Here is a 23,843-nt window from a genome sequence, read left to right on the forward strand (position 1 = left end):
AGCGTTGGGAGCTATGGGAATACGGAAACGACTTTATATTTTATTTATACATATTAGATATTTTCTGCCACAACAACAATGGAGCCTGAACCACACAGTTTTGAATTAGGAACAGATGAATGACACATTTCGAATGCTTGTGCATTATTCGTGCATTATTCTCGGAGGTTTATCTTGTGTTCTGATAGAAAACTTGCCCAGAGCTGATATATTCATGATTTTAATTATCTTTGCAGCAACACAAATGTAACACGGAAGAAATTCCGACCTCACTGTGTTTATCGTTGCTGAATACTATTGACTAACGTTAATTTACAATAAGGAGTGCCACTTGGGTGCGAATTTATTTGAGAAAACATCACATAAGTGACTAGTAACATATCATCAACGAAAGTACGTTTGATTTGTGGAAAAGGCTCAATTGAAATCTACTTGACCGCAACCCGGAAGTTCTGTCTCATGTTTACTTTCCTAGCCAGTTAGCATTAGCCAGATCACTGGTCAGCTGTATGAGAAAATCCAGTTTTTGTTGAAATACAACCGTATTTAAGGAAAAGATATTTGGGCTCTGGTCATTTCATCCGGTCTAATGCTTTCCACTGCGTTCTTCATCTCCCGTGTTAAAAGACACGGCATCTAGCATTAATAGCCTCGGAAAAGCCTTGTAATATTTTGTTTATGACACATCGAGAGAAACCCCAACCACGGATATATTGCATAGCCTGCTACATATGGAGCCAAGTGGCACTAGTACCATAGAGCAGATAGAATCTCGATCTGTTCGGCTTGCCTCGCCTACTTTGATGATTCCAGCGCGGAGCTCCATGTGCAGTCCCGGGGTGTCGGCCCGACCAGTGTTCGGATTCCCCATAAAGAGCAACCAAAGTTCCCCGTCCGAACAGTCGGGGAAGCCAGGCTCTCGATGGATACGGCTCAATGTCGGTGGGACCTATTTCGTAACCACCAAACAGACTCTGTGTAGAGATCCAAAGTCTTTCCTATATCGCTTGTGCCAGGACGATCCAGATCTTGACTCGGATAAGGTGAAAACTTTTGAAAAGTCTTTATTCACCTGGTGGTTGTTTATTTACATTGCTGCCTAGCTGAGTATTTCAGTGATACGGCTGACGGAATCATCTTATCGATTGCAAGTAGCTACCGTCTCATACAGCTTAATAACAATTCATTATAAATAACCTGCAGTTTTTTTCTACTCTGATTGCGGTAGACACATGAGGTCACACACGTTTACCTTACTGCAAGCTTTCGGTTCTTGCGCAGTGTTAAGATTTTGTTTGGTGCTGGCATGTAATTTCAGGGATGTGATATTTTTATTGCATGGCAACTCAGTCCAACATTGAACCGAGACCTGGCTCACTAAACAGCTCTGTAATGTACAATAGAGCAACACTACATGCAAACACATTTGTAAAGATGCATTTCTAAATGGCTACACTGCAAATGTTGCAGGTTGGTACAGACTGTTTTTGGAATAAATCCTGCAACCTATTCCCCTCAAGAAAGTGTTCGCCAGTGTTACATTATAGGTCAGTGGGCAACTTGCCTTGAACCCAACTGCAGTTCCACCAATATGATATCATTTATCAGAATTCATTTCTGTATGGTTTATTACAAAAATTGAGGACACACTCATGTGAGACTGATGCGAGTTATCTTGCATCATTGAGTGTCAACCTGGTCAGGCTCACATCGCCATAAGGTTAAGAGCCTGAGGAGTGACACATAAAGCCTGACCTTGAATCATATGAGTGGAATTGGTTGTTGGCTGCAGTTGAATTACTGGGATTGGTGGATGGCTGCAGTGGAATGACTGTGATTGCTGGATGGCTGAAGTTGTAGGTGTAGGGTTGATGGAATGGGGCTAAGCAGGCTGTTCTCATCCCTGATGTCCTGAGACCTCTGTTTTCCTTGCAGGATGAGACAGGGGCCTACCTGATTGACAGAGACCCCACCTACTTTGGTCCTGTATTGAACTACCTACGCCATGGAAAGCTGATTATGAACAAGGACCTGGCAGAAGAAGGTAACCAGTCATGTACCTTAACCACTACGCTACAGGCCGCCCTTACACAGGACTGCAACAATTTCAGAACCATTACACAGGACTGCAACAATTACAGAACCATTACATAGGACTGCAACAATCACAGAACCATTACACAGGACTGCAACAATAACAGATCTGTTGCAGAAGGCTGTGTTGCATCCTCCTGTTGCACCTCGTGGCATGGAGCTGGCCAGAGGAAGCTCACTCTCTGCAAAGGCCTCTTGCTGCTCATATTTTGTTTTAGTTTAGTTTTTTCTTAACATACATTTATTTGCAAAATTAGCTCTTCTTTTGTGCTTTATGTTTTGACTTCTCAGGGGGCCGGTCGTAATATATTTGGGGCTTTTCCGGAACCTGAAGCAGGGACCCCCATGAGAGAATCATATGTGACGACCGGCCGCCTGGCTAACCACAATATATAGCATGAAAGATGAGATTTATAAAACAGATTAATTTATTTACAAAAGAAATTGTTATGGTAACAAACTGAGATATAGGCTGCGTGGAACCCAGATGTTTGCTGCAGAGTGAGCCCCTCTCAGCCATCACAGAGGTCTTTTTAAAGCGTTCCCTGCAATCATAGGACAGAACACACAAAGCAAAACGCCAACCCCATGCCACGAGGGGTAGCAGGAAGAACGCTGGGCATAACAGGTTGTCATGGAAAATGATACCTGCTGCTGCAAAAAGCTGTAATGAGCTGTAATTTACCCCTTTGGCTATTCGTAAAAAATACCCACATGCACACCCAGGTGCTATTGAACAGTGAGATGTGGGAGTAGCACTGAAGGTGCTGTTTGTGTTCTTTTGTGTCTCCTGTACACTGAGCATTCTTTCCAAACGCTTGTTTTTTCTCTCTCCTCCTTCTTTTCCTTGCTCCTAGCTCCACCCATTGGGGGAGGCAAAAAATGGAAGTGAGAAAAGGAGGGGAAGACTGAGGAATCAAGAATGTCACTTAGGCAGATGGGAATGTCCTTGCTCCTTCATATGTCAGTTCGAAACCACGTCGGTTACAGACGTTGCAGATGGGGAGAGGTGGATCCACAGGTTGAACATTCACATGTCACACTTTCCGAAAAAATACTTCCACAAAGGATCCGCTCATGTTTTCTTGCCTAATAAGTCTTTGGGAGCCTCCTAGCTCCTAGAAGGAACATTGGAATTTCCTTAAAGATGCGATTTCTGGGTCAGGCAAAGAACTAGGCAATATATAAGCAAGGTCAAAAATAAGCAATTGGAATGAGCCCTGAGTCTGATCGAGTTCTTGGATTAAGATGTTATGACATTTCCTGTTAACCTGTGACCTCTGAGCCCCAATATGGACATCCCATCCCTGTGTGGTCATGCCTATGTGCTGTATGATGTACTATGTGTATTATGGTTTTAGGTTGGCATGGGTTAACATAGTTTTTGTGCTTGCATTGCACACACACTTGGTGGTCTGGGAATGTTGTTTTCCAGATCTGGAACTGTTGCTTGTATAAGTCAAGTGGGCACACTAGTGTATTCTTTCATTTGAAGTAATTCTGGATAAGAGCGTCTGCTAAATGAGTGTAACTGAATGGAATGTCATGATTGTCTCCCGCAGGAGTTCTGGAGGAGGCAGAGTTCTACAACATCGCTACTCTTGTTCGGATGGTCAAGGAGAGAATTCGGGACAACGAGAACAGGACATCACAGGTTTGTGTGTGTCATTACACCGCTTGTCCTCCGGGGCCAGTGAAACATACAGTCATAGCAGTGAGTGTGTATACTAATGGTGTGTACATCCTCAGGGCCCAGTAAAACATGTGTACAGGGTGCTCCAGTGTCAGGAGGAGGAGCTCACTCAGATGGTCTCCACCATGTCCGATGGCTGGAAGTTTGAGCAGGTAGAACCCCGATCGTGACCTCTCCCTCTATCGCTCTATGCAACTGAATTTTATATAAACCGGATTGGTCAAAACAAACAGGCTCCTCCCACATGTACTTACACCTCACACATTTGCTGGTCTGTTTGCATTCTGTTAAATGGTAAATGGTAGGCATTTATATAGCGCCTTTATCCAAAGCGCTGTACAATTGATGCTTTTCATTCACCCATTCATACACAAACGGTAATTGGCTGTCATGCAAGGCACCAACAAGCTGTTAGCCCCTCCCATTTTTATATTCTCCCTCCTGCCTAGCTCATCAGCATTGGCTCGTCCTATAACTATGGCAACGAGGACCAGGCAGAATTCCTGTGCGTTGTGTCCCGGGAGCTGAACAACTCCACCAATGGGCTCGTCATCGAACCCAGTGAGAAAGCCAAGGTAAGCGCAGGACGTCTATGGTTTGGGTTTGTTCTTCTTCCAAAGTCTCTGAGATGTCTAAATGGTAAATGGTAAATGCCTGGAATTTATAAAGTGCCTTTAAATGATGCTTCTCATTCACCCATTCATACACACACTTACACACCAACGGCGATTGTCTGCCATGCACCAACCAGCTCGTCAGGGGCATTTGGGAGTTAGGTGTCTTGCTCAGGGACACTTTGAAGGTTCAAAGAATAAAAAAAGAATGAAGTATTGCAGTGGTGGACAGAAACCTGGCAAACTGACAGTGCCAGTGTAGGGCAGTTTTCTGAAAAAGGTGCATTCTACACTCCTGCCACTTGGTGTCAGTATTGCGACGTGGTACAACACAGTAGAAGACATCAGTGACTGGAAAGGATCACTTTTAAAAAGGAGCCAATAATCTATCAAGCGTGACCGAAGGGGAAGAACACCAACAAACAATCAGCCCCAGATGCAGGATTGCAGCTGTTGGCTAAATCAAGGAGATTGTAGTCCAAACACATGACTGATGATCATCACTAGCAACACGTGTTCTCAGTCCACCTACCCTGTAAAAATAAAAGTCAGAAGCAATAAACTCTTAATTTATCTTGGGGTAGTATTTTATACTATACTACTCTACATTTCTATTGAACATTAATGTTGTTTAACATGTATTATGATGCTTTTGAGTAGAGCTTTCCAGCAAGGTCCGTGCCACCACCTTGCTGGTACAACCAGGAGGCCAAGCATGCATATATACTACATTAATGCCATTTAGTAGATACTCTTTCCATAGGGGCGTGCACAACTTTTTACATGGCATCCATTTTCACAGCTGGACATATAATGAAGCAGTTCAACCTTTCTTTAGCCAGGAAGGCCTACATGTTTTGGATATAAATATGAACTGTTAAGTAATAACAATATTGTTATTCTGTCTTTTAGCACACTAAAAGTAAAAGCCAAAAGTCTGACTTGTTCCTTACTTAGCATTTCACAGTGTGTCTCTGCTGTACAGGGACGCCCCATAGCTGGTAACATCCAAATGTAGTCATACAGCTGTTCCTCTCAACTCGAGAGTCAGTTAAAGCATGTCCGTCAGTTAATTTGGCTGCTTTCCCCAGCAGATCCTCCAGGAGCGAGGGTCACGGATGTGAGACCAGGCACATGGACCAGGACCCCCAGAAACGGTCACCCGTTGCACCACTCCGAGCAGATGCCCTGGTCCACTTGAAGCACTGCTCCCATCCCTCTTGGACACGTACAGTATAAAGCACCCGCACCCACAAAATGGTGGGGTGCCATTGCCATGTGCACATTTACAGTGTTAACCACACTCACAGGAGAGTGCAATGGGGGATGTGGGTGGTGGCAACCAAACGCCGTCTCATTTGTGATGTTGAAATGTTTGAATACCATTAACATTATAACCGAGCACTAAGTCTTACACTGATACTGCTACTACTAATAATAGTAAGGACTCCAGAGATGTTGGCTGGATCAGACATGTCGCTACGTCAGCCGGAACAAGCTTTGAAGCGGACGTCCTGTGGGCTGTTTATCCACCGAAAAACGGTTTGCCTTGCGTCCCGCGTCACCTGGAGCCGAGCCACCTGCATCATCTTGTTCGTCAGCAGCAGTCTGTGCATAAGAGTCACCCAGCCTCCGCTCAGAGCTGTGTCTCTGGTGGTGGTGGGGTGCGGGTTGGGGGCAAATGTGGCATGAAATGTGTTTGAGAATGACTCCGTGTGCACATGTGTGTTTGTGTCTATACATAGTGTCTTCAGCAGTCAGGAGTGGAGTCTCATGAGCATCAGAAACTTTCCGGCACTCTCCGGCATGCATGGTATGGAGATTCTGGGCCGATGTCAGGACTTCCCTGGCTGTGTTGGTCCATGCTGATACCGGCCTGTTTTACATTATAGCGCAAATGCAAACTGCAACCAAGTTTCTGTATTCTCCGACGAAGTAGATGAGCACAACACCAAACAACTTGCGAACGAGAACGTTTTATTTGTATAGCAGAATATTTGAACTTACTTTATTATTAAGCAGAGGCCATGAGTCTACCTAACCGCATAACCAAACTCAGTTTTAGAGAACAAAGGTAAAGAAAAGCAGCATATATTCTTGGAAAAACCTAGTGTTTTTGTTTATGTCTGACTGGTGAATTACAGGTTTTTTAAAAATGTTTTTGCTCACATTTAAAAAGGTCACAGCATCTGCGATGTGTCAAGTGTGTTGCCTCTCTAGCGAATGTATGTTACTTCCTTATCGACCTGTGGTTTCAGCTATAATCCTAAAATCATTTCCGGCTATTATCGACCAATAGCGATGCGGTTGTTATCGAACCTCCACTTTGAACCAGTAGCAGCACTGTGCTGCAGTTACAGTCGTCACGTAGGTCTGTGCAAGTCAGTGATTTACAACATTCATGACTCTGGTCTCACATTCCATGTCTCAAGTTTTCCGTGAGACTGCAGCTGCCCCATACTCTAGTGGCCTGTCTTGCATGCTGCATCCTGTGGTGTGTATTACATTGAAAAATTATGACCACAGATATTGCATTTACTCTTTATATCTATCTATTATAAGTCCCATGTTGCCAGGGAACAGGGCAAGTGCTATGTAAACTACTGTGGATCTCAGTGGCCATTTGTACAAGGCATTTCTTGATTGGCCGATTTGGAGAAACCAGGACCAAAGAGTCAGTTTGTGAGTAAATTCAATGGGACTGCATGAAAAAAAACATTAATAGCTGATCGTTGCTGTACATTAATACAGTCCAGAGAAATTGCCATTCGAAACCTAAAAGCTACCTTTTTGAAGTTGGATCTTGGAATATCGAAACATCTGAGGAGCAGTTAGGCTGCCTGCCTGAGAGTTTTAGTGCGGGGTTCAGAGCAATGCACGGAGCTGTCAGGTTTGTCACCGTACTCGAGTGCTGTGTGGTTATTTTGGGCTCTGCAACTTTGACCTTTTTCCTGCCCTGCAGCTTTTTGTCTGACCTTTTGCATCTCCATAGCGACTTGTCACTGTTCCCACCCTCTCCCCCTCGCTGTGGAGCCAGCCCTCACTCTTCCAGCTCTGCCACTTTACCTCAAGTAAACCCTGTCACTGAACCTGGTCATAGCTGGGTCTCACCTGTGAACCTGGTCATACCCATGCCTCGTATCTGGACCTGGTCATATTTGTGTGAAACCTGGTCTTGCCTGTATGCATCTTACTTTTGAGCCTTATCATTCCCGTGCTGGATTCGAAAAAGAGATATAGGTGAGACCAGGTTCACCGGTGAACCTCACCTAGGGGCAAAATAACAATGATATAATTATAGAAATATCGGCCACAATATGGATTTGGTTATAGTGTCTGTATCGGTAGAGAATGGATTTTGATGGCTACACAGCGTCAGTGGAAAAATGTTGGTCCGGAAACTTTCTGAGGGGGAAAGCAATTATGCTGAGCTCTAGGTCCTCTCAGCTTAACTCAAGGGAACCGTTAGCCCTGAGCCTTGTACTCTTATTAAGGCATCTTCTATTGAAATTAGGTGTGGGGAAAAAAAGCATATATTGTGATTTATATCTTTACTGATAATGTGTGGTGATTATAAATTTTAGGCCATATCACCCAGCCCTAACCTGACCCTCATACCCATGTCTCTTCTTTGAACCTGGTCATACCCTAGCCTCATTTCTGGACCTGGTCATATCTGTGTGACCACTGTGAGCCCCAGCATGCTGGAGTAATGCTTAAACCCAGTCATTCCTCTGTGTTTAAGGTGTGACTTATCACCCAAGATTTCATAACTACAGTTGGAACATTGCTCCCTATGTTGGTCGTCCTTAATGTCATGTTTCTATCGAGGGGATGCTTATTGTATTTACATTTTCCCACTTTTTTCTCCTTGTGGAAAAGCATGATGTGCAGTTCTCATTTTATGTTCATTTAGTTTTTATGTTTATTGTCTTACTGAGGAAACTGGTGTTTGCATCTTATGATTGCCTTTTTCCTGTATAAGGTGGTGCTCCTTACATTTGCCCAAGTGACTTCGCATTATGTTTCACCCATGGAAGGTGAGATGCGCTGAAGCCCACATTTTGTCCTAGTTGTGTTTATTCGCACAGGAGGTGCTTAAGATTGTAGTCCCTATAATCAGTGGGCAGTCCTGTGCTGCCTTCATTAGTTGGCTGTGGCTGAAGGGAGTTGTAGTCTGGGTATTGGCTCATTTCGCTCACGTCCAGTGCTGGACCTCGGCATCCATCAGCAAAGTTAAAAAAAAATAATAATGTTTTGATGCTGCCCAGGTTACAGTTGACCTGGAAGCATTTTGACTGGCCAAGTTTATGTGACACTGACCATGAGCCAATGGACAACAATCCCTCTTGTTCTGCTATCACTTTGGAAGAGCGATTAGCTCCTGCATGCTTAGCCTGCAGACCTATACATGGGATTCATGTTCATTCACACGCACCCAAATGCTTGCTAAAAACTCTTAACCTGTCTGGAATGGAATTGTTTGGAGTGTTATATATATTTAATCATGTTTTTTGTTCGGGGGGCTTGTGTTATGTTCTAAAGTCAGTGTTTTGTGGCCACTGGAGTCATTCAGTGATCTTTAAATCACCTGGTTGGCTCTTCCTATTCACTGAGTGCTATCACATCAGCCTATCCATGTACTATACAGATCAGCAAATCTGCACAGCCTTGATTTTTCAGAAAAAGCTGCTTGTCAGTGGCAGTTTGACTCAGTGTTATGGGACTGAGATATCTGTTTGGAACACCCTTCTTGTTTTTCTGTTCTTTTTTTACTTACACTGGGCTCCAGAATTATTGGCACCTCCGACAAGCAATGCACCAAAAATACTGACAGAAATGTACAAAAATTAACAATATGATTACTGTGATGCACTCTAAATGCAGAACTTTAGAAAAATACTGTACTTTATTCATGTTTCAAGGGAACCAACTAAAATCAAACATTTATTGAATAAAAAATAGATTTCACCAAAATCAAGGTTCCATAATTATTGGCACTCCTGGTTTTTATTCAGTGCATCCTCCTCTGGCAAGTATAACAGCATGAGTCTTTTCCTGTCATGCTTGCCAGGGTTAAGGAACACATTTGGTGGGAATTTCGACAATTCCTCTATGCATATCCTCGCAAGATCCTTCACATTCTTTGATTTGTGCTTATTAACTGCCCTCTTCAGTTCCAGCCCACCGGCTTTCTATTGGATTGAGGTCTGGAGCCTGAGACAGAAGACATAGAGGTTGTTGTCACAGAACCACTTCTGTGTGGATTTTGAGGTATGCTTTGGGTCATTGCCTTGCTGGAAAGTCCACGTACAGCCAAGTCTCGGCCTTGTGGTAGAGGCAACCAGATAGTCAGACAAAATTGCCCGATACTTGGTGGAGTCCATTATACCATTGATTTTAACCAGTGCCCCTGCAGGTCCTTTTATGCATCTCTGACTCAATTCCAAACATGCCGATGCTATATCTGACCAAAACATTCAGTTTTTTTTAGTCACATATAACATGGGTATATTTGGTGTCGAAGCAGAGATGCGAATCATACCCATGGTGAAATTTGGTGGTGGGTCAGTGATGTTTTGGGGCAGTTTTAATGATCACATTTTCAGCATTTTGAGTTTCTCAGAAATCTTATTGTTTATTCTTTTTTTGTATTTTTATGCATTGCCATTAAGGGGTGCCAATAATTCTGGAGCCCACTGTATATCTAACAGAGTAGCAGTTTTGTAACATATTTAATGTAATTATTTAAAAAATGTACATTTTATATTAAAATGTGATGCTGTGTTTAAAATAAATTGTCCTTGCTTCCTTGTGAGATTTGGAGATATGTTAATTTACAAGATATGCATATGCATATGCATATATATATATATATATATATATATATATATATATATATATATATATATATATAATATACACACACATACAGTGGATAGAAAATGAATACACCCCCTGAACATTTTTTCAGATTTACTTGACATATAGCCTGTAATTAAAGTGCAATTAATCTATGTGTTTTTTCTACAAATCTACATACTGTACTTGACCTTTTCAAAGTGATAAACCAATTAAAAAATTGTTTTAACATTAATTAAAAATGAACAATTGCTATAAATTGGTTTGATAGGTATCCACCCCCTTTACTGAGTCATCCCATAAACTATCTCAGGAAATGGCAAATTGCCTTCAAGACAAAACAGTACCTTGAAGGGGGGAGATATGAATAAACAATCTGCAGTAAGGAGAAGAGTGGGGAATTGTCTTTGAATATTGATCATTGGGAATGTTTAATCAAAAGGGGCGTACATTAGTTGCACTCCACGCATACATATATCCAGACAAAGGAGAGAAACCTCTGTCCTTGTTTTTGCATGTAACTTGGACCCTATGCATAGTAAAGATTGGATTTTATTTACTGTCTTTGTCACCACACCAAACTATAGCTAATTGCCCCACACCTGTGTGAAATCACAGCAATTAACTTGATGACATGAACAAAAACAGCTGTTTACCATGGTCCCTTAGTATGCAAGAGAAGTCTCACTGAAAGGCAGAAGCATGGGCTCCAAAGATCTCGCAAAAGAAGTCCGTGCCAAAGTTGTGGAAAGGTACACATCAGGTGAGGGATATAAGAAGATTTCTAAGGCTTTGAAGATACCTTGGAGCACTGTTCAGACCATAATTAAGAAATGGAAAGTGCATGGCACCACTCACTGTCTGCCAAAATCAGGGCGTCCATCTAAACTGGATGGCCGGGAGAAAAGACAACTGGTCTGAGAGCCTACCAAGAATCCAATGGCAACATTGACAGAGCTCCAGGATTTTATGGGCAACAGAGGGAAACTTGTGCTTCATACAACTATATCAAAGATATTGCACACATCTGGCCTGTATGGAAGGGTGGCAAGAAAAAAGCCATTTCTCAAAAAGGTCCACCAGGAGGCCCGCTTGAAATTTGCAAAGGAACATCTTGGGGAACCTGCAACAAACTGGCAGAACGTTTTGTGGTCTGATGAAACCAAAATAGAACTTTTTGGCATGAATGCCAAACACTATGTTTGGCGCAAACCCAACACCGCTCATCACCAAAAAAACACCATCCCAACTGTGAAGCATGGTGGTGGCAGCATAATGTTATGGAGATAGTTCTCATCTAAAGGGACTGGGGAACTTGTCAACATTGAAGGGAGGATGGGTGGGGCCAAATACAGGGATATTCTGGAGAAGAACCTGAAGAAGTCTGCAAGGAGACTGAGAATGGGTCCAAAATTCATATTCCAGCACGACAATGACCCAAAGCACAAGGCCAAAGCTACCACTGAGTGGCTTGTAAAGAACAAGATGGATGTCCTGGAATGGCCAAGCCAAAGCCCTGACCTAAATCCAATTGAAAACTTGTGGAATGACTTTAAGGTTGCTGTCCATCAGAGCAAACCAACAAACCTCTCCCAGCTTGAACAGTTCTGCAAAGAGGAGTGGGGGAAGATCTCCAATTCCAGGTGCGCCAACCTTGTGCAGAGCTACCCAAAAAGACTGGTAGCTGTAATTGCTGCCAAAGGCGTTTCCACCAAGTATTGACTCAGGGGGGTGTATACTTAAAAAATTAGGAAATTTCAGTTTTGTCCATGCACTCTTTTTTTTCAAATTAAAATAATTTCACTGCATTCCTATGGTATGTTGTGTTCTTTGGGTTAGGGAAAAACAAGTCCCATTTTAATCCATTAAATTTACATTCCTTGACACAACAAGACCTAAAAATATTGAAGGGGGTGTATTCATTTTCTATCCACTGTATATATACATACATACTCAGTGAGCACTTTATTAGGTATTTATTAGACATATTGTTTAGACTTCTGCTGTAGGCTATCAACTTAGAGCTATGATGTGTTGTGTGTTCAGAGATGCTCTTCTGCATACTTCAACTGTTGTAATATGTGGTTATTTGCGTTACTGTCACCTTCCTGTCAGTTTTGACCAGTCTGGCCATTCTCCTCTGACGTCTCTAATTATTAATAAAATCTTATTTCATAAACAAGGCGTTTCTGTCTCCAGAAGTGCTGCTCACTGGATTCTTTTGTGTTTTTTTGCACCATTCTTTGCAAACTCTAGAGACAATTGTGCATTAAAATCCCAGGAGATCAGCAGTTTCTGAGATACTCAAACCACTCTGTCTGCCACTAATAATCATTCCACAGTCAAAGTCACTTGGATCACATTTTTTCCCCCATTCTGATGGTTGGTGTGAACATTAACTGAAGCTCCTGACCTGTATCTATCATTGCACTGCTGCCACACAATTGGCTGATTAGATAGTCGCATGAATAAGTAGGTGTAATAAAGGAAAATGTTCCTACTAAAGTGCTCAGTGAGTGTATATCTACAGTGTCCTCCATTTTGGACAAAGACCCATTATCTATTTATTTGCCACTGTACTCCACAATTTCAGACTGTTAATTAAATGTTTTTTTTTATTTTTATAAATTACATTCTTAAAGGAATACACCAACATTTTGGGAAATATACCTTTTACGACCTTTTTTACGACTTTTTTCTGACAATTGGAGGTACTGTGCCACCTTGACGAGGTTAGGTTGAGAAAGCATTTTGCAGACAGCATACACAATTCAACACCATGTAGAAATTGTTTATGCATAGTGGTTATACATAGTTCCAAAATAATACATAGTCACAAAATAATAGTTCTTGACATAAGCTTTATTTTCCAACATGGCTAAAGTAGTGTGCTTTATTAATATTATCTTAAATTTTTTGAAACAAAATTAATTGGCACAATTATTGGCACCCCAGGTTTAATAATTCTATTCAATGAAAATGCCCCTGGCAAAGATGACTGCCAAGAGTCCTTTCCTATAATTTGTGATTAGGTTAGATAACACATTATGAGGGATTTCATGGAGATATGGAAACTTTACAGAAACTTTCACAATCATTGCTGTTCTTGGACTTATGGACCCCCCACTTCCATTCAGATCACATGTTTTTAATGGGATTAAATGGGAATTAAATTTGGAGACTGTGATGCTGATATGTGGTGTTTGTATGGCCAAAGCCTTTTTTTTCTCATCTGACCATAGCACTCACTTCCAGTCATAATTCCAATGACATTTGGCACACTCCAGATGCTTGCTTTTCTTTTGTTTTTGTGCTCAGTAAGGGCTATCTTTGTGCCACCCTTCCATACAGATGTACTCTGCCACTTTCAGGAGGTCAAGCATCCCCATCTCTTTGTATCTCATCTGTTTCTGACCCCTCGAGTCACCGGTTCTTTGGTCCATCCCTTCGCGCACAGTAGTGCACACGCGAATGCTGTCTCGTCTGTGGGGCAGTGTAAGTATTTCACGGTGGCTTTTCAAAAACAAGACTCCTTAGCATTGCATTCGAAGGCTGGGGTATAACAGTGCAGGTTACTCAAAGTTACGCATGGGCTACTTGTGCGCAGCGAAGTCAAGTGCAGCTGTGGCTTGAATAGAGCTCTTTAGTGAGAGCGTACGCACGGTCGCGCAGGACATTTAAAAGGCGGTATCATTGGAATAGAGGAAAACGGGGTATGTACATCTCTACACAACAGCAAATAAATGTGCAACGACCACAATACGACGACTTGTAGTTCTACTGCTATCTATACTAATCACTGCGCTTGCTAGTAATGCTTCGCACCATGTGTTACCAGTGATATAGTTGTTGCTGATTTCTCTTTGGTTCAAACTAGTCTAGATTTATTGCACTCGAGTTCCCCGTTGCGCGCGCATGTGTGGGCCTGTGGAACAGTTCCCATGGATACAATTAAATGAAATGGACTTTCTGAATTGAGGATGGAATAATCACCGACGTATGGAATAATTACCGCACATAACGGAAAGGGATTTGTACATTTAATTACAAAGTTAGGCTGATAATGAGAATGCAAGGGCAGAAGGATTATAATAATTTTTTTTTTTATTTAAGAAAATTCAAACAAATTATTTGTGGCGGTGCATGTTTCAGACTGCTACAACCGGGTTCTGCGTTGCGCATTGCGTTGGTGAAAGTTGAAATTTTGGGGGAAGTTTAATCGCTGCCCACAAATTATGTAGCCTATTTGATGGGACAGTGATTTGGTGTTGCCTATATGCGAAAGTGAGGTAAACGTGAATGCGTATGCAATTGGCGAATACTGGGGTTCGAGCTAATAACGCGCGTGACCGCACTGAAGAACAATAGACAACTGTGAAATATCGTTTTGTAAATGATTGGGAATATGTTAATTGAGCTCATGGATTCGGAATCTTTACACAATACATGATACTGTTGATGGTGTGTGGATGCTACGTTTCTCTATTGGCGAGTTGTTGAATGAAACCTAGTCTCTTCTGGTTACAGCGGTTTTAAAATTGATAGTCAAACCTGTTGCGCTTTATAATTCAGACGTGCCATATACTGTACGTTTTTTGCATAATTTTAGAAAAAAATATTCGGCCTAACAATGATACTTTATGAACGTAAACACGTCTGTCTGCATACAGTTAAATTTCGAAACCCTTTAGGTGTGATAAGTGTTGTTGGCTAAATATGTTGCCTATTTAGATACACAAGTTTCCCTTTTCTGTTCTTAGATCTTGCCTGTCTCTGAAACTTTAGCTGCTTGTCTGCAGGCGTCATCCCATGCTGTCCGCTTTGTATATGTTAATGTGTTTGTGTACCCCAACCAGATTATCCAGAGACCATGGCTCCCAAACTGTGAGTCGAGACCCGGTCATGAGAGGTTCTGAGGTAAGGTTGCAATGGGGTGTGAAAAAATTGTATAATATTCCATATTAATGGCAGTCAAATCACTGTATTCATTACTTGCCCTGAATACCCTGCACTGTACACAGGACAGATTCATGCACGGGCACACTGGACACATGCCCAGGGGCCCGTGAGAAAAAGGGTCCCCTCCAACTCTTCTGCCATGGAGCCGGTGAAGTTCAATGTTTAAGCTGGGTGGTCTGATGGCTAATGCAGCTGCATTTTCAGCATGACATAGGCCTACAAGTCGGAACTTGTCTTTGGAAATGGCCAAAGTTCAATCGCTGCAGGTACAGTAAATATATGGCATCTTCTCAAATTAACTTATCTTTGGACTGAGAGTACTCCAAACATTTGCTTCTCTCGATCACACAGCAAAGTTTCCCAAGAGGTAAAGTTGCTATTCATTTTTGTGAGCTGTGTTTACAGTAGCCTACAGTTAGTGTGTAAAATGAATTAATTGTGTGACCTTTTTCTTTTACGACATAACTGAAAAACATTCTCTTTTCGTGTGTATGTGTATGTGCAAACAAATGGCATAACATGTATAAACAGTGATGTCATTTCTATATGGTGAAACTTATAAATGTTTAATATAAGCTGAGAATCTGCACTTTGATATCAATTGTTTGATTGCAAATCTGAAATTGAGCAGTGGAGAGCCAAATCAAGAAAAAAAGTATCTGTCCCAAACATTATGGAGGATACTGTATGTGAGAATGATTTAATGAGAGATGGGTAAGAAAAAGCGGAATCCCTCAAAGTGCTCTGTCACCCTAGAAAGCTTGAGAACCGCTGATGCAGATATACACCACATATCCACACATATAACGATATACAGCTCAGTGGAGCTCAGAACTGGGGCCTGTGAATGTGGGCGGTGGGGAGAGCAAATATGCTCCCCTGAACCGCGTGATTAACGGTCCACTTTGACATCCAGACATGGCCCTGGATGCCCAGCAACACGATAGCCGGGCGGGGGGGATCCGCGGAGAAGGAGCGACAAGTGGCCCGTCCCCAGCCCAAGGAATGAGGGAGCGTGACAGTCACAGCGCCCCCTACGGTCTGGTTGGTGACATCATGACCCAGGGATCCGGGCCAGGAAGCAGGACCGCCCAGCATGCATGCGGGGCAGGAGAGGGGGACCGGGATGGTGCATGGGAAACCCTGGACTGTGACCCGGAGGAGTGGGAGAAACGCGAGGTGCAGCAGCGCTCTCCGCTGGCACTAAAGAGTGCCTCAGGCAAGACGAAGGATGGCGACGACCTGCAGGGGGCGCCAGATGGGGGATGGGGCTGGGCGGTGCTGGTCGCCTCCATCGTGGTGCTCGGCCTTGCACTGCCTTTACCCACCTGCATCGGCGTCTTTTACAGAGACCTGCAGAAAGAGTTCCATGCCAGCAACACGGAAACGTCCTGGGTGCCTTCCATCATGGTCGCAGTACAGCATGGTGGAGGTAGGGGGCCTCATTTTCATTTATGCATTATGCAATGAGTGAATACATTGTTTTGCCTTGTTTTGTGGGGTTTTTTCTCTTTATTACTGAACGGTGATATAAACCGCTTACAAATATAAACATTCACAACGTTAACAATGAAACTTTTATGGAGTTTACAATAACTATGGATATATACAGTGTAGGCAAAAGTACTTACGGCCAGATTTACGTACATGAAACTCGCAGGGAGAAATGCAGCCTGATGAGCGTATGTTGGTGCGGTTGCAGTCTGCCTGAAATAAAGGTCTTATTTACGAAGGCTGCAGCTCATTACACAATCAGGGTCTGCCTCCGAAGCGCATTTTGCTAAAGAGGCACATTACATTACATTACATTATTGGCATTTGGCAGACGCTCTTATCCAGAGCGACGTACAACAAAGTGCATACCCATAACCAGGGATAAGTTCGCTGAAAGACCCTAGAGGGAAGTACAATTTCAACTGCTACCTGTACAACAAAGAGAAGGACAAGGGCCTTTTTTTTTTTTTTTTAACAAACAAACAAACAAAAAAACACATCTTAGACAGCACAGTTAAAACGTGTTTGATGCTTTGAATATCTTCACTGCATGTGGTGTATTCCTTGTACTGGCTGCCACGTAAAAGTGTATGTACGCGTACATATTCCAGCGGTCCCGGCTAATGTCGGAGGTTCCATGACATATTTTATTTCTCCCAGAAGCGCAATTGTTTGTATGGCTGGTTGTTTGTCATAGAAGTCTTTCCCCGTTTATTTTCCATGATTATTTTGGAGGATAACTAATACAAACAAACCCTGTTTTTATTATTTTAACAATGCCAGTTGAGCATGCCCTATTTAATAACAATGTTCTGCATGTCTTTCCACGTTGGACAAAAGTGATTAAAAGCAGCAGCATATCAATGCCTTCAGCCCACTCATATATGTTGCTAGCAGCAACAATTTCAAACTTATTTCAGTCATTTACCACAGCTTCGCATGTTGATTAATTTAATAAATTGTTCCGTGACAAACACCCAGCCTTAATTATTGTTTGGCTGAAATCATGAATTAATATTTCATATGAATAATCTTTTTTATGATTTCTTGATGAGTTTAAATCGTGTGATTTTGGTTGCAAAGATTATTTTAACATATTTCATGATTCTGAGCCTGTGTTTCTGTCTGGCTTGCGCCACAGATTACACCTGCTATTTAGAGACACCTGCTTTTTAGAGGTGGATAAATTACGTGCACAAATCAACCCTCTTTAATTTTGTGAACTTTACTAAATTCAACGGAATACGTAATCGGCCACACTTATAATATCTCCACCCTTTATTTGTGTGATCCACCCTTAAATGCATATGCATTAAGGAGAGAAGCACAGCTCGTGATGACTCGCCTAGATCACACACATACTGTGGTTTCAGTCCCGTGTGCTAGTTTGATACATACAACACATGTTTCCTGGGCAGAATGCATCACATGTGTGCCTGAAAGTCATAGCAAAAGGCTTAGTACAATCGGGCCCTTAATATACAGCATGTCCATGAATTTAAATACACACACACACACGTATATATATATATAATGTGAGTACATCATGTTATTTACTGATTTCAGAAAGATGTTCAGAATTTTGCCCCCCAAAAGCCTGGTGGTGGAGCTCATCATAATAATAACTGAATGCAGAATATTCAGCCATGACTTCAGTTATCTGATTGTAAACCAGGAGGGTTCTGGAGTGGGGAAGGATTCTAGTGACAGTTGGTCTTCAAAGGTCAAAATGAAATGTTCAAGTTAGTGGCTTTACGCACACACTCACCAGCTTGTACACACTCAATATTGACGTGCAAAGCCACAACCACAGCTGCAGAGAAGTGACTGTAGAAGGCGGACTTTGGTGTGGGAGGAGCATCACGGAGAGGGTTGTAGCTCATTGTTTGCTTTTCAGATAACACAAGATAAGACTTTATGAACACTACTGTACTGCATGTAACCTGTGGGAGAATGTGTGCAGGTTGTGAGATTATGTATGAGCCAGCAGTTGCCTTTCACCGCTTTTTCTGAGGTGCAGCTCCAGGGAATAACCACCAATAAATGAGTTAATGTTTATGAATGACTTTGTCTAAAAACCAGTGAAATGCATTTTACAAATATCATGCTGTGTGGCACAGATGTGGTTGTTTATAGTGGAACTTAATAGTGGAAATCTGCATGATTTCTGGAATAACTGGCAGTGTGGCTATTGAAGCTATATGCATATGCAAAATGTCCCACGGTCATCAGTTTAGCACCTGCAGCTCATACAGTAAAGGAACATGGTTACTCGTTAAACACAAGCCCGCTGTAGCCCCCATGCCCTGCATTAGCGCGGTGTGAGACTGAACGAAAGCTCTCCCAGCATTCTCAATGTCATACTGCACTTAAAGGACAGCCCGGAGGCTGCCTGTGTATTTTGAACTTCTCATTCACCTGCAGGCATCTGTGGGCCTGAGACAAAGTTGCTTTGAAAGTATATTTATATAAATAAAAAGCAACAACAGAAGTACATGACAACAGAATATCCCTGAAATGCAGGTCTCTGTTTCTCTGTTGCTAGTGCTTTGACTGTTGCCTTGTGCCTGAGCCATGTTGTTCTTGGCCACCTTTCAGGTATGCCTGACCTCTGGAATTCCCCTCTGTGTTGGTTCTGAGCCATTTAGAAAATGGCTATCAGGAAGCCCTGCAGATAGACCTCGTCTGACCCCGGATCCTCTCCCCCTCATCGCCTCAGGGACCCTTTAGCTTGTCCTTGTTTACCCTTCTCTGTGTGAAAAGTGGCTTGAAACTACTGTAGCTTAACAACCATAAACCATAAATGGGTCTTTTGCATTTACTGCCATACCGTTTACATAACTGCGGTGGAGTGTCACTCTAAAGCAGCACAGTAATAGAGTTCAGAGGCATCGCTGCTGCATACCTTCCTGTCCCTCAGTAGTGTGGAGGAGCATTCACTTCAGAGGACTAAAAGAGTGTTTGCAGCACAGTAGGTGTAATAATTAATAGTGGAAATCTGCATGATTTCTGGAATAACTGGCAGTGTGGCTATTGAAGCTATATGCATATGCAAAATGTCCCACGGTCATCAGTTTAGCACCTGCAGCTCATACAGTAAAGGAACATGGTTACTCGTTAAACACAAGCCAGCTGTAGCCCCCATGCCCTGCATTAGCGCGGTGTGAGACGAGCATTCACTACAGAGGACTAAAAGAGTGTTTGCAGCACAGTAGGTGTAATATCAAATAAAAAGTGAATAAAATGTATCATTTTAATGAAGAAAATGGTGTAACGGCTTCAGAGAAAAGTGACCGAATCAGCCGTATTTGATCGCGCAGGGCCCTTGTGCAGTCTGTTGGTGGAGCGCTACGGTTGCCGGCCGACCGTGATGCTGGGCGGAGTCATCTGCGGCCTGGGGATGGCGGCCGGCTCCTTCGCCCGCACCATCACCCAGCTCTACATCACCGCCGGCTTTATCACAGGTCAGCGATCGCACAACATCTCAGCTGCGCTGTCCAGATATGCCGTGGATACCGAGTGTTCTCTGTAGCAACTTGCAGTGAGTGCCGGAACCTCCTGTCCGCAACCACAATCCCCATGGAGTGAGGAAGTACAAAGGATGTTCCTTGAATTCAATGTCTCTCGAATTTTATACGATTTTGGTGTTTAATTTCAGTTTACCGATATTGCATCTCTTATTAAGAGCTGTCACACAGAAGTAAAGGACAAGTAAAATAGTTCATAGGAGTAAAGGATGAAAGAATGGGTAAAAACAAGGAATCTCTCTCTCCCTCCCCATGCTCCCTCTCTCCCTCCCTCCTGCTCCCTCTCTCCCCCCTCTCTCCCTCCCTCTCTCCAGGGCTCGGGTGCTGCTTCTCCTTCCAGCCGGCCGTGACGATCCTGGGGCACTACTTTGTTCGGCGGCGAGCCTTCGCCAACGCCATTTCATCCACAGGCACTGCCCTGGGGCTCTGCTTCCTGCCGCTTCTCGCCAACTTCCTGCTGGTGCAGCTGGGCTGGCGCGGCAGCTTCCTGGTGCTGGGCGGGGTCCTGCTGAACTGCAGCGTGTGCGGGGCGGTCATGAGGCCCCTGGGGGGCCACGGAGACCGACCCGACTCCCGTCCGTCGCGGCGGAACGCGGGGGGCCTGAAGGGGGGGCTGAGGACCGCCCTCCACGGCCCGACGGCCTTCCTGCGGCGGCACATGGCCTTCGACCTCTTCCTCAGCGACCGGCGTTACCGCGCGTTCGCGCTGGGCGTGGCCTGGATGATGCTGGGCTTTGTGGTGCCGCTGGTGTACCTGGTGCCGTACGCCGGCACACGCGGGGTGGAGCCGGGCCAGGCCGCCATGCTGCTGTCCGCGCTGGGCTCCGTCAACCTGTTCACACGGCCGCTGACCGGCCTGCTCCTGGGCCTGCCCTGCCTGCAGGGCCGCTCTCGGGCCTACGCCTACGCCTTCTGCCTGGCCCTGCTGGCCAACGGGCTGAGCAACTGCATGTGCGGCGCGGCGGCAAACTTCCCCGCCCTGCTGGCCTACGCGCTGGTCTTCGGCCTGTCCATGAGCGGGGTGGGCTCGCTGATCTTCACCGTGCTCATGGACATCGTGGGCATGAGCCGCTTCCCCGCCGCGCTCGGCCTGCTCAGTGCCATGGAGAGCCTCACCCAGCTGCTGGGCCCCCCACTCGCAGGTATGTGTGTGTGTGTGTGTGTGAGCATGTGTGCGCGTGTGTGAGCGTGTGTGAGCGTGTGTGAGTGTGTGTCAGTGTGTGTGAGAGCATTTGCCGGCAATGACGTGACTGGTCCGCCTATCACAGTCTCTGCCGTAGGCTTGTTTGCACTGTGTCTGAATGCAGGCCGAATCCCCGGGCTTTCCTGACGGGTGTCCTCTCAAACCGGCCCCTCTCTTGCAGGGATGCTGGTGGATGGCACGGGGCAGTACGCCTACGTCTTCTACGCCTGCAGTGCCTCCGTTACCTCCGCTGCCCTCTTTCTAATGGGCTCCTTCTTTTGGCTGGACAGAGAGAGAGGCAAGGAGGAGAAAAAGGCTTCTCCACCTTCCAGGCCAAGTTCTGCACCCTCACTGGGCTGCCAGGACTGCAGCATGCCAACTGGGGGAGGAGTTCATCTGGAGAGGGAGGAGTTCATGTATGTCACCAGTGTGTGAGCCACCCTGGGAGTCTGGTCAACCTATTAGCTTCCAGGCTGGCATGCTGGCACATGAAATAAAATGTGTTGTCACACATAGACACCACATATACACATTAAAGAAATTCACATAATATTTACACACACACATACAGTGCAGTCCTTATGTGTTTGGACAGTTGAAGACTAGATACTGAAAGTTTTCTTATACCTGCTCTCAGAAAGCAATTGAATGCACCTGTCTATTCAGAAGCAAGTGAGAAGCCAGCCGTACAGTTACTTTTGGTCCCATAAAATTGGGAGGACTATGTATAAAAAGGGATGTGATTCCTCCATGACAACACCCTCAAATCAAAGGGGGCGGTCTGCACTTTAACTTTACATTTATTGTTTCATTTCAAATCCAATGTGCTGGACTACAGAGCCAAATGAACAGAAATTGTACCAACTGTCAAAAAACAGATAGACTGCACTGTAAATAAAAAAATGAGATGTACATGTAACTGATCTACCGCCCAGACAGGCTTTTCGAGAATATGAAGGCTTCAGTGAGGGCCAGAGCCATTGACCTTATTCTGTCAGCCTGAATATGCTGCAGTGATGTTGAATGGCATCTGTTCGTTTGTTTATATATTACCTTAAAAAACTAATTTGTTCACTCCAAAGTTATTCATGCCCTTGATAAAGATCACTAAAAAAGGTGTATACAGGTAACAAGCTATAATGTATGCCAGACCTGGGTTCAAATGTGTATAAATGTGTAAATGTGTAAATATATGTTTTGATTCACATACTTTTCTGCATTTGAATAAGCTTGCCTGGTATATTGTAACAAATGAAATCATCCCAAAACTGCAAACCCTGCCCATCTGCACCTTCTTGCTGGCTCAAATGCACCCGGCAACATCAATAAAACACAGAAAAGTATTTGAATAAAACCCAGGTCTCATGTATTTTATAGTCTTTTTGTTCATTTTCATCAGGGGTGTGAATAGTTTTGCAGGGTGCAATATTGCCACGGTCAGTATTAGGAGAGCTGTGTCAGCATTTTGAAAGGCGCTGAGTCAAACATACTTTACATTTAAAAAAAGGTTATTGTGTTTCTCAGTAAATGCTCATAATACGTCTCAAGAGTTAAAGGGTTGTATGGATTTTAGTATCCTTAACGGATTTCCTTTGTGCCTCCAGAATGATTGTGCAATGTTTTGAGGTTTCATTGTCACTGCTGCGCTGTTTTAACACTTACTGTTAAAGTACATTAGCACTGTTAGCACTTGTTTTAGCACCATGCTAGCAATCCTGTAAAGAGATTGTGATCTAAGGAGCCACACATTATGAATGCCATGTGGTTTGGACAGACAAGCCTTATTTTATTTTATTTTTTTTATGCAGAAGTGATAGGATGAAGTGAGTATTTAAAATGTATTTTATTAGTGAATTTTATTACACTGGAATATAAAACAAGTTGATTTGTATAAGATTTATTCATGAGAATAGTTTGGATTAAAGTTGTGATTTCAGTTACATTTCAGTTTTTAATTTAGCCTAAAACAGTACATTTTATCAATAAAAACAATACATGTCTCCATCTCTTTCTCTAACACATGCACACACACACAGGAACATTCCTAAAAATATCTCTGCAGATCACAGTAATAATTCCACTCTTTTAGAATATCACCGTTTTCTGCATTGGGACTGCATCCCAATGCCAACTGCATGCCAAATAGTTACAGGGTTCAGCTTGTGCCAAAATGTTTCCAGGTGAAGCAGAATAAAAATATTTAATTTAGCTTGGGCAAAGAGAACCTATCCTCATAAAGAGAAGTGAGAGATTATGTTCCTCTTGAATCATTTTCAAATGGCTTTTCTTGTTTTCCCAATATATTTAAGCTACAAATAAAAAAGGGAAAATCTGTTACTTTTGTATCTTTTTATTAAACCAGCAGGGCAATTAAGGATTCAGCGCTCCATTGCAGTGACATCCTGAAGAATCAAAGT

At 43.4% G+C, this 23,843-nt stretch overlaps 2 protein-coding genes across 5 annotated transcripts; both read left to right on the forward strand.

Annotated features, from left to right (window-relative positions):
* Positions 1-437: 437 nt before the first annotated feature.
* Positions 438-10,219, forward strand: LOC133114836 (BTB/POZ domain-containing protein KCTD5-like). 2 transcript variants are annotated; one of them, XM_061224508.1, is made up of 6 exons: positions 438-1,043; positions 1,936-2,044; positions 3,657-3,748; positions 3,844-3,939; positions 4,237-4,362; positions 5,493-10,219. In XM_061224508.1, the coding sequence occupies exons 1-6, from the start codon at positions 732-734 to the stop codon at positions 5,523-5,525; spliced, it is 768 nt and encodes a 255-aa protein (XP_061080492.1). In that variant the 5' UTR covers positions 438-731; the 3' UTR covers positions 5,526-10,219. The 2 variants fall into 2 exon arrangements, with proteins under 2 accessions (XP_061080492.1, XP_061080493.1); XM_061224509.1 differs by having other exon boundaries at positions 5,496-10,219.
* A 3,485-nt stretch (positions 10,220-13,704) lies between these two features.
* On the forward strand, positions 13,705-23,636 carry LOC133114728 (monocarboxylate transporter 6-like). 3 transcript variants are annotated; one of them, XM_061224315.1, is made up of 7 exons: positions 13,705-13,758; positions 15,120-15,180; positions 15,285-15,488; positions 16,139-16,654; positions 20,037-20,180; positions 20,558-21,385; positions 21,608-23,636. In XM_061224315.1, exons 4-7 carry the CDS (start codon positions 16,141-16,143, stop codon positions 21,859-21,861), a joined length of 1,740 nt encoding a protein of 579 aa, XP_061080299.1. In that variant the 5' UTR covers positions 13,705-13,758; positions 15,120-15,180; positions 15,285-15,488; positions 16,139-16,140; the 3' UTR covers positions 21,862-23,636. The 3 variants fall into 3 exon arrangements, with proteins under 3 accessions (XP_061080299.1, XP_061080300.1, XP_061080301.1); XM_061224316.1 differs by lacking the exon at positions 13,705-13,758 and having other exon boundaries at positions 14,911-15,180; XM_061224317.1 differs by lacking the exons at positions 13,705-13,758; positions 15,120-15,180; positions 15,285-15,488 and adding an exon at positions 15,544-15,589.
* Positions 23,637-23,843: the final 207 nt, after the last annotated feature.

Source organism: Conger conger, chromosome 16 (assembly GCF_963514075.1).
Source record: "Conger conger chromosome 16, fConCon1.1, whole genome shotgun sequence".
Lineage (NCBI taxonomy): Eukaryota > Metazoa > Chordata > Actinopteri > Anguilliformes > Congridae > Conger > Conger conger.